This window comes from Zerene cesonia, chromosome 14 (genome assembly GCF_012273895.1).
Source record: "Zerene cesonia ecotype Mississippi chromosome 14, Zerene_cesonia_1.1, whole genome shotgun sequence".
NCBI classification, from domain to species: domain Eukaryota; kingdom Metazoa; phylum Arthropoda; class Insecta; order Lepidoptera; family Pieridae; genus Zerene; species Zerene cesonia.
In genome coordinates, this window is record NC_052115.1 from 5,853,810 (window position 1) to 5,865,218 (window position 11,409).

An 11,409-nucleotide genomic window follows, 5' to 3' on the forward strand; every position below is an offset into this window, starting at 1 on the left:
GAAACACAAGAAAATTATTTATTTACTTTTAAATAGTTCAATATACTTTACTTAATTCATTCAAGCTGCCAAAATAGTAAAATATGTAGCAAAGTCTGTACATAAAATAATCAACATGTGAATAAACAGCAAACTTTTTAATTCTAGTAAAATATTTCGATGGACAGTCGGTAATAGACACCCGAAAATGTTTGGTTATATAGTGTAATTTAAAGTTTATGGAATTGAGTTTAAATTATAAAAATAATTGAAATTATTAATTAAATACCACAGTAAATAATACATTAATTCGCGATGGTTTCAAATATATTGATTCAAGTGACGTTATGCTTTTAACGATATCAAGTAGTCACATTAAGCATACTTTATTTTATTATTTTGTATTTCATACGCGAGAAAATTTTCAAACTTATTATATTGAGGATATACTTATGATTTATTTAACGAGATTCGACATTCCGAGCGTTTCGAGTCACAGCCTGTCTCAATAACGTTATAAACTCAGCACAACACCCCCAAACCAGTTAGTACACTCAAAACACTGTCCAATAACAAACAAAAAGCCGCAAATAGTAAGCGCAAACGCATCAACACATCACTCTTTCATATATCTTCGAAGGCAACAAAGTCCCCGGGCCAGTTCTCTCTCTTGGCAACCCTGTCCGTCCCCGTGCACGCAAAGAACGAGTCGCCCTCGAACGGGTCCGATTCGCGCGTGAAAATGTTCACAGAATCTGACTTCTTTATATCGCGGTGCGTTTGCGGCTTGGCTCTTAGCGGTGGGATGTCACCTTCTTCTTCTTCAGCTATGGACGCGGTTCTGGGGCGGGGCGGGTGTGTTGGGTGTGTTGGATGCGTTGGATGTGTTGGATGTGCGGGTGGCGCGGTGAAGTCGTCTTCGAACATGGATCGCGGGGACATCGAGTCGGAGTCGAATCGGAATCGAGTCGCAGGCGAGTCGCCGTCGCGTGCGCGCGCTGAACTCGCCGATATGGGGGATGCTGTTGTGTCTTCTTCGAATGCGAATCTGTAGTTAATGTTTATAGCTATTTTAAAGGTGTGTGTAATTCAATAGTTATAAAATGTAAAGCATATTTTAAGCGTTCACTATACGTTTAAAATTTAAAATGAAAATTTACATTGAAGTCACTCAATAAAGAGTGTTTTTCCTGGATATTACAAAATGTTACTTTGCACAGTTAACATAGCTAATAGATAATAGTAATGCTATTGATATAATGGAATATGTAATGTAATATGGGTGTTTTCATTACTTTATTGATTAAAAATCCAAATTGTATTAGGTATGCAAATATTGGCTTGTGGTTATGATGTGACTATGTGAAGAAATATATTTTTAGATTTTTTTAATCACAGAAAACGGACTGCATTATCAATCTTGAAAACGCTATATTATACTGTACCTCGTGCCTTCCAAACTGGAGTACGGCGCGCGTTTCTTAACAACAGCCGCGGGCGACTCTTGGAAATCATCAAACGGCGAATGCTCCTTCTCCCGCGGCGAGAAATCATTTGAAAACCTGTAGTCCCTCGGTCGGACACGCGTGTCCTCCCTCCGCCGGCGCCTAGGGTCCCGCGTGTCCCGCCCGGAATCCCGGCCGGAGTGCGGGTCGCGCGAGTCGCGGCCGGACTCGCGTCCTGAGTCCCGCGGGTCGCGCGAGTCGCGCCCCGAGTCCCGGCCCGAGTCCCGGTGCTCGCGCGAGTCCCGCCCCGAGTCGCGAGGCTCGCGCGAGTCGCGGCCCGAGTCGCGCAGGTCGCGGTCTGAGCCGCGCCGGCTCGCTGAGCGCCGGCCCGGCCAGCCTAGTGTCGATCCATATCTGGAATTGTCCAGATACGCTCATATACATATTGATCAATATTAAAAAAGTGAAGTGTGTGTCTCAAGACACCCACCAGTTAGTCATAATAACTGAAACCAATCTAACAGTATGCGTGAGAGAACGGAAGCCAGACTGCTGCCGTAACGCGTTACGTAACGAACCGGTTTACTCTCCCATAAGAAGGGCAAATATTAAATAATACATATAGATAGGGACACGGATAGATTTATGATCAAAGTAAAAGTAATCCTCTTTTAGTTTATTTTTAATAAAAAAAGACATCATCATCATCATCATCATCATACTAATTACTATCCAACTTTTGAAAAAAAGTGTCTTTTTGTTGTACATGCATGTTTATTGACAACTTATGAACAAATCTTATGAACTCTACTGAAAAGAAACACATTAGCATTACAAACTTCGTTTGCTATATAGTCATGTACAAGATAATAGTCACCTCCGTTCTGAGGGATCTTCAGTTTGTCTCAACTCATTCCGCCGTCTCGTCTCCCGCCAACCCAGCGACCCGTAATTTCTTTCTGTAATATTATAATGGTATTCCTTATTTAAAAATCAGAAATTTGAATATTCAAATAGATTAGAACTTAGATACCAGCTTTATTTGTTCAGCAAAATAAATCTATAATATCTGAAAGATTGTTTGAATAACGTCTATTTAAAAAAATTAATATTTCTGTTTCTGCATGTATCTTTGTAGTGTTTTAGCATAAAACTACTGGACCAATAAAAAAAAAAGAATAAATCTTTCACTATTAGAAAACTGCATCTACACTAAGTCACATAGACTATATTATATGTACCACGAGAAAACCGCTACACAGAAATAAACATATTTAATTTTTGTACGTTTCGATGGAATAAAAAATTACATAACAAATTTTGAGGATTCTTTCACAAGCTAAAAGCTACTTTACCCTGATTGTCATAGGCAATATTCAATTGATTTTTATCCCTAATCTAGTCATAAATAAAGTAAAATATCCTACCATCTCGCCTCCAGCGTTGTTCGGGCCAGCGTTCCCGCGGAGAGGACCTGCCCGAACCACACCCGTCACTGTAACTAACATACAGATTATTGAAAAAAAAAATCACTAACTTTTTGCAGACTGCGTGTGTGCTGTTGGATATTTTATTATTTATTAAATGGCCACCATTTTAAAAAATTCTATACTACAAAGGAAAAAAACTACAAGCCGATATTTTTTTTTTATAAATCCCGTGTCCCCTACTGGGGTATGGGGCAGATGATATACATCTGTTTCACTGATCGATTTTCTTTATGGAAAAGTAAGTGATCAGCCTTCTGTGTCCTGCGAAACCGAGACATTTTTTTTTCTGTGCGTCCCCACCGGGAATCGAACCCAGGACCCCACGGTTCTAAGCTCACGCGTAAACCATTGTACCAAGGACACGGTCACAAGCTGATATAATAATTACAATAAGTTCAAATAGACAGAATAGGATTTCATAACGCTACTGTTTGAAATTAAATACTTTCTTTAAACGTGCTTTAATTCTAAGTTACATTTCCACAGAATAATGTGATTGTGGAAACATAAGTATATTAAATACGAATATTATATAATATATTAAACATAAAACTTACTCTTCATCATCGTACGACAGCCTCGCCTTTCTATGCCTATCCATCTCCCTATAATCCTTCGATCTCTCTCTACTTCTCGAGTCTCTGTACTCTCTCTCCCTGTATGTCCTGTCTCTTTCCCACTCGTCTCTCTCCCGACTTCTCCTATCTCTTCTCTCTCTGCTGACGTCACGCCTGTCCCTCCCGCTGCCGGAGTCTCTGCGGTCTCTGCTAAGCTCTCTGTCGCGTTTATCTCTTACTTTCTCTTTCTCTCTGCCGCTACCTGAGTCCAGACACTCTCTAGAGCCTGATGAGTTGTGGCTGCAGAGAAATAGATGCTTAGCCCTAATTCATTACTGTTGCTTAAATTAAAGTACTGCTTAGTCTGATCGTACAATAGTACAATAATTGATATAGTTTAAAAAGCTAGTCCACACAATATAGTCTAAAAAAAACGCTTTAAGAATGTGGAGTATACGCAATGTAAACATTTAATCTTGGCGATCCTTGTGAGGATAATAGGATAGATTCATGAAATTGTCGCATAAGACCATAAGAACACAGCAAGTGTACAAAGTTTGAATTATAATATAATCTGTCCATTGAGATGGGTCAAAAGCGAGTCTAAATCTGTAAAGCTAATAAAAGCGTGATAATATAGATATATAGAAAGACCATTTATTAAGATTAGTTTTCATTTAATATCAAAATAAAATACCCACCGTGACTCTCTATCACGTCGTATTGCATGCCTTGGTACTGTCCGCTCCTCCTCCCACGGCGACGCGTCGCGGGACGACGATGACGTTTGCACTAGAATAGAGTTATTTGTGATAAACTTCCAGACAATTATCAACATCATGTATTCCAGTTTTTTTTGTATTTTTAGTATAAAAAAATAAACACTTAAATACGAGTTGTTACAGTTACAAATAAGACATGAGATACATATTATAAATATACCATAAAATCAGATAGCAATTTAAAGTTAGAAGAGAAGACCTCTATGTTATATACATTATAAGAACATCTCGTGCTTGTGCATATAATAAATGTCTACATGTACGTATGATATCATCATGTGTATGCGTTCTTATGCGTATCATATGCGCATGTCTGCGAACTTTACGAGTTTAAATTATTGTCATGGGTTTTATTTATATATATTTATATTATTTATATATGTATTGTATATATTAAGGTTTATACAAACGTATGACGGTTTAAAGTGCACGCCCGTGTGCGTGTGTGTGTGTGTGTGTGTGTGTGTGTGTGTGTGTGTGTGTGTGTGCGTGTGTGTGTGCGTGTGTGTGTGCGTGTGTGTGCGCGCGTGTGCGTGTGTGTGTGTGTGTGTGTGCGTGTGTGTGTGCGTGTGTGTGTGTGTGTGTGTGTGCGTGTGTGTGTGTGTGTGTGTGCGTGTGTGTGCGTGTGCACGTACGTACCGGTGTGCCCACGGTGCGCGCGGCGGCGCCTGGAGCGCGGCTCCGAGTCCCGCGAGTCCGAGGACCAGCCCTCGGTCCACGCGAGCCGCCGCAGCCCGCCGCCGCCCGCGCCCGCCGCGCCCGCGCACCGCTCTGCGCACACCGCACAGTACACTACTCGCATTGTTCTGTACCATTTGTATGCGCGTGTACGGGGAACGGGCAATGGATTGTGATAGAGAGCTACTGATATACGCACGTAAATTTCTTACGTACAGTATACTATTCGCAATGTTCTGTACCATTTGTACGTGCGTGTAAGGGGAAGGGGTAATGAATTGTAAATAACCCACACCGATATGATTGTAACGGACCGTTAATTATATATCACGACCACATCCCTTTAAAATCCCTTACCAATAAAGCGTGTTTTTACAGACACTAGACAGATGTATTTCGAGTGTTAAACGTATTAGTACTAAATGCGCGTTCATCTGCTTCATTTGAGCGAGATTTCGAAGCGAGGTTTTTCGAAGGTGAAATGTTATTATGTATAATTTCGTTATACTTAGCTATTGACGTAATGACGTTGTCAAGTTAATAAGAGACTAGCTATCTATACTGACACGAAGATAATTGACGTAAAATAAAAAAGAAAACTATACAAACCGCCTCTTTCTCAGAGAATGTCTAAAAACCCTTTATTAGTGCTCACATACAGTATAAAATATGTTGCATGGTGCAAAACATCATATTAACATCCTTATTACTTGGACCTGTGCTTAGATATCATTCATTACTTATTATACATGATATGTTTGTACATTTTACCTTTACAAGTAACACGATTTGTTGCATCGGAAGTTATTATACAAATTATAAGCACGTAGGTCAATCATTCGCAAACTTATACATAAGTGTCTCTATTTAATCTATTAAAAGAAGTGGGTTATCATTTTAAACGCTAAAACATATATTTAGTGGTATCCTTGTGATTTTTGTTCCATAGTATCGAATTTGTAGTATTATATATAGTCGTATTTTCTGTTTCTTTACTTATACTTTGGTTGGAATACTTCAAAGCATTATATTAAACACGCATAGCTCGTGCAGTCTCTGAACAATAATAATTAATTTACCTTTAGTGTCCGGCGATGAACCGCTAGCGACATCACTGATAGACCCAGCAGACAACCTCTCCGGTGGCTGTAAATTAACTTGCATCACTTCTATTGGAGTCTCCTTCTTTATCTCAATTTTCTTTTCTTCCTCTCTCTCTTTCACCGCTGGACTCTTTCTAAACGCATCCTCCACGTGCGTGAACGACAACGAACTGTTATCGATGCAATCGAAAAAGTCCGAATTGTCGAAACCGTCCGATTTTTCGTCTGACTTCTTTCTCTCCTTCGGCACCTCTGGTGGTATGGACTCGAACTCATCCTGGGGCTCGGTAATTTTAATTTCACGTAACGCCGCGTATTTGTCCGTCTCGTCTTGCCTATCCGTTCCATTGTCACGCGGTGACACACTTCTCCTAATTTTCTCCAGTTGCAAATTCTTCATTACCGTCTTTATGTCTTCTATTTTAGCTTCCACCGGCTTCGGACTAACTGAATTCCTGAACATATTGAATGAATCCAGGGTCAACTCGTCTAAAGTCTTCAAAGGACTCTTGTCCAATTCTTTGTCTTCTTTCTTCTCTTCAGTCTTCAATAATTCTTGTATATGAGTCAATTCTTGATCATCTTCCTTCGGTCCAGGATCAATTGGGTCCAAAATGGACTTGGCTTTTAATTCTTGTTCTTGTATTTCTCGGAACGCCGCATATCTGTCGTAGCTGGGGTTCGCTTTCTTATCAAAGTCATCAAAGTTAGCAACGAACGTTTCAGCGGTGTCGCTTGGTGCGAAATTATCTTCGAATTGCGTTTTAAACTCTGTGACGAGTGATGGAAGTGGGCTTGGTTTTTCCGATATAGATGTAGTTGGAAGAATCGTTGGTGGCTTCTCTTTGTCTTTTTGTTGTGGAGGTTCAACGTGTATATGCTGAAAATATTGTAAACTACTTAGAGCGTGGTAATATTATACCTGTCATTGAAGTATACATTCTCGGGTACAGATTTTGATCCAATTACTATAACAATAAGGTATACATTACCGATCGTTCCACATCAGCTGCTAGGTACGATCTCAGGTACTCGGTAAGCTGAGGCAGCGTCATAGATGACAAAGTAGCAGCTGGAACCCGCAATCTGATAATAAATTTTTTATTTTTAATACTAGTTTTTATATGAAATATACTACTGTTCGTAATTACATCCGATTGTTAATAAATTCATGACTTGATAATACATGCCTGTACCATAATTATTAAGGTCACAGTACACTACGCATTCAATTCAATAATTCACTCAATTACATTAGGGCTAGCACTCACCTGGCGGCCAGTTCGTCCATAGTAAGCGTTAGTAACTGGCTAAGCGTGATATCGAATCGCTTAGCGGCGGGGAGGGGGGGCGGCGCGGGGGCGAGGTACTCGTCCTCACTGCTGGTGGTAATGGATGACATCCGTGGTTTCATACTGCGGTCCGCCTGAAATATTAATTTTCCAAATGTGTTATCACGAAACTGAACTAACGTTTATTCATTTTTTTTTATAAAAAAAACCCACCGAGTTATCGATTAACATAGAAAAAAAGCGTTGGAAGGGAAAACTTCCTTTGTTATTGGGTACGTCGCTTAGAATCAAACAGAAAGACTTGAAAGTCATACTCAATGATAATAATAAAAACGCTTGTGAATTATAATTCTTTTCCTTCTAAATTTATTTAAATCTTTAAGGTAAACTTAGAAACTTAAGTCATATAAAATTACAAAACTATTTAAAGTTATAACGCCATCTATTGTACAGATTAAAAAATACAGCACCAATGTGGCACAGAAAAAAAAGATATACGTTATAATTAGTAGATGGCGCTGAACTAAATGTATTTGTTGAATTACATTGGTTTTAAGCTTCTGCATTGATAATATAATCATAAAAAAGATTATCTATTAATCCAAATATATTTTATCTTTCTATAATTATTAGAAAGGTTTATAATTATGCTTAGCAAATATCCTCACATTCAAATCTGCTTCTAATATAAATTATAAGCTGGAACCCTAAGTGCTTTCCCAAAATGTAATCTATCTCTGTACCAAATTTCGTACAAATCCGATCAGCTATTTTGCGTGATAGAGCAATAAACATATATGTATTCTTACAAACTTTCGAGTTTATATTAGGACTCACAACGGGTTCCTTTTTTCTAACAGGTTTCGGTAGGGGGGGTCCAGTGTCCGCATCCTCCCCGTCCGGCTCGTGCGGCGGGCGTGGTGGGGGCAGACCCAGCTCGGTGACCTTCTTGGGGGGCAGCGGGGGTGGGGGGGACGCGTTGTCCAGCAGCTTGGAGCTAGGCTGTGGGCGTTGACGGATCGTGCTGGTATCCGTCATCTGAGAACAGATGCATTTGTGGCTTGGTTTCAGTTTGTGCGTAATTATTGATTGAATAGTAGTGTAGTGTAATTGTTCACTTATTTTAAGATCAAACAAAAAGTATAATTCGAATTTGTATTCCTATTTCGATGTTGTGATTTGTATAAATTTAAATATTATGTGCACAATTGTGTGTACATATTTAAAAATTCCCAGAGTCCCAAAACCAGTTAGATGTAATGCAGTCACTATGAAGTTTTAGAAATAAATTACCAGCATTCTTAAGTGATAACTATTACTAGACATAAAGCAACATACAAACACTATTTAATCATATAAATTAGACTTATAATCATAAAATAATTTAAATAATAAGACAATAAATTAAATGCGTTCATTCACCCGTTAAAATATCTTATATATAAAATTCTCGTGTCACAATGTTAGTCTCTATACTCCTCCGAAACGGCTTGACCGATTCCTCTGAAATTTGGTAAGCATATTGGGTAGGTCTGAGAATCGGCCAACATCTATTTTTTATCCCGATATTCCTACGGGATACGGACTTACGCGGGTGAAACCGCGGGGCGCAGCTAGTAATTAATATATTAACTCAAAAACTTCCTAGTATTTTGTTGAGTTTCCTACCTGTCTCTGAAGTCTGGGCGATTTGGGCACCGGCTCCGGCGGCAGGGTGACTTGCAGCGGCCCGTTGAACACATTCTTGCCGTTCTCCAACCCGGGCTCCGGCCTATCTTGCACATCTTTGCTCAATTTGCTCTTGAAATCATCCGCCCGCAAAAAACTCGTCTTGGGGAACTCTTGCATACTCGTGAACGGATCGTCCTTGAACGTGTCCGAGAACGGGTCCGCGTTATCGAACGGATCGGTCTCGGCGAACGGATCGGACGCGAAAAGGCCCCCGGAGGTCTGATTGCCCTTCGCCACGGACACCGTGCCCCCCGAGTGCCGGGACAGGGACGTCATGGTCGTGGTGGGACCGTACCCGTCCGCCCTACCGTCACTCGCCACCGGCATTATGTCGGTTAGGAGCGAATGCGTCGTCGGGACGAGGTCTTTGAGTACTTTCTTTGGTGGATTTTTGAGCTCCTGAAAGAAGAGTTTTTTGTCAACGTAAGGTTTACTCCGGCCGGTGCCGAGCGGGTCTAGTTCGGTGAATACGTCGTATGCCGTTGAGTTGGCTGCGGCCTGCGAGATCACCTGCAACACCCATCACGATTCTATTGCGCTTGTATTAGTACCAACGCGCGGGGGCACGTGGCGCGTACTCGGACACTTTAAGCGTATCGAATCATGCAAATACCTATACAGGTTGCTCTTATTATATCTCTGCGAAATGAAACACCGTACGATAAACAAGCTCATATACAGCGTGATTGTATTTAACCCAAACCGCTGGGTTTCACTCCATCTCCTGTGTGGATAATAGACATTTTCGAGTCAACCTGTATGTGTTGCATAGCAAGGGCGGCCATGAAAATAATAAAAAGAAGCGTATCTTGAAGAGCAAACAATAAAAACAGTGCTAAGGTGTGCAGGTGTATAGACGTGTACGAGTATATAATTGCTACATTCATTTTCCTTACGGGGTTTCGAACATCACAGAGTACCTATGTACATGCAAGTTTGCAGACGAAGTTTAATCAGTGTTAACACATAAAGCAAATTATAGGAAATAGACTGTCTCTTTAATAATTATTCTCATAGAAATTGAACAACGAACTCAATAAAGAAGTTAAAAATAATCTAATAGTAATATGAGACATTAAAATTATAGACATATAAATAACGAGCTTTGCTCTCATTTAAGGATTTAAACTTTTTTTTTCTGTTGCTTATTCAATCATGTTCACATAGACATTGAAACATTCTTTTATTTACTAAAACATCTATCATATAACATACACAATAATAACTATAAAAAAACCATAAAACTTACCGGTTGTTCGGTGGGGTTATCGACCAATGCTGGTTTGGGTTCGAAGTCCGCTGCCACGGAGGTCAAGTCGAATGGCAACGGGGGCTTGCTGGGGCTTGCGGAGCTTCGTCCCGGGGTGCTCCGCCCCCGCCCCGCACCAGGCGGTGGGGGGAGGAGTCCCTTCTGTACATCGTAGGGTTAATTTTTAGGTGGCAAGTTGTTAGTGCAAGAAAATTTTATTATTATATATATTATATTCAAATCTACAAGCACTTGATTATAGAGAAAGAGGTCCAATTGAATATCTAAAGAAATCTGCATTCCAACTATCGATAACAGACAGAGCAAATTATTAGACTATAGACTAATATAATCCCCTATTACCTGCGGGGGAGGAGCTGTAAAGGAGTCACCGAACGGATCAGTGGAGGGAGTGAGTCCCTCGACCTGTGTAAGTCCTCTTCTCAGCGAGCACAACTCTTGTTCTAAATCCACAAGTTCGGCCACTCCTCCCTCAGCGCCTTCTGATTGCTTCACTGTCACACTTTCGCCGGCTGTCACACTCTGAAATAGAAAAATCTATCCTTTAATGTACAGCTAGAGTGGTTAATATGGGGTCCATTCGCATTAAGAAAATACTAAGTCATCGTTGTCGGGGTTCGAGACCGGGCGAGCGTGTAGAAAATAAATTGATTTTTCAATTTATCTACCCATGTGTAACATCATCACTGTTCTAAACGGTGAAGAAAAACATCGCGAGGAAACAGACATATCCAAGAATCAAAAGTTCTACGACATGTGATATCTACCAATCTGCACTTGGCCAGCGTGGTGGATTATGGTCTGAACCCTCATAGAAAGCCTGTGTCCCAGCAGTGGAAACATATATGAGCTGATGACGATGATAATGATGAAGTCATCGATGTCCCCACGGCCACCAGCCAATTAGAATTCTAGAAATTAGAAAGGCGAGTTCATAGTGACTCCCAATATAATTAATATATATTTAAGACTACTAAATAGAATGGTACTACAATAATTCTTCACCTATTGTCTAACCATAGCAAAGTGATGCAATTGAATTGGGTGGGAACACATAGAAAGATATTATGTTGGTGTAAATA

General features: G+C 40.2%; 1 protein-coding gene across 8 annotated transcripts in view; it reads right to left on the reverse strand.

Annotated features, from left to right (window-relative positions):
* The window catches only part of LOC119831820 (protein disabled), a 22,926-nt gene continuing 11,517 nt past the window's right edge, over positions 1-11,409 (reverse strand). For 6 of the 8 annotated variants that reach the window (XM_038355361.1, XM_038355359.1, XM_038355358.1 and 3 more), the window contains 14 exons: positions 10,670-10,849; positions 10,307-10,468; positions 8,995-9,567; positions 8,164-8,364; positions 7,306-7,460; positions 7,027-7,120; positions 6,011-6,914; positions 4,893-5,024; positions 4,173-4,263; positions 3,472-3,771; positions 2,852-2,925; positions 2,302-2,383; positions 1,425-1,838; positions 1-1,027 (listed from right to left, as the gene is read on the reverse strand). In XM_038355361.1, the coding sequence (XP_038211289.1) occupies positions 604-1,027; positions 1,425-1,838; positions 2,302-2,383; positions 2,852-2,925; positions 3,472-3,771; positions 4,173-4,263; positions 4,893-5,024; positions 6,011-6,914; positions 7,027-7,120; positions 7,306-7,460; positions 8,164-8,364; positions 8,995-9,567; positions 10,307-10,468; positions 10,670-10,849 (3,786 nt within the window). In that variant the 3' untranslated portion in view covers positions 1-603. The remainder of the gene's footprint in view (positions 1,028-1,424; positions 1,839-2,301; positions 2,384-2,851; positions 2,926-3,471; positions 3,772-4,172; positions 4,264-4,892; positions 5,025-6,010; positions 6,915-7,026; positions 7,121-7,305; positions 7,461-8,163; positions 8,365-8,994; positions 9,568-10,306; positions 10,469-10,669; positions 10,850-11,409) is intronic. The other 2 variants (XM_038355362.1, XM_038355363.1) reach the window with 2 other exon arrangements.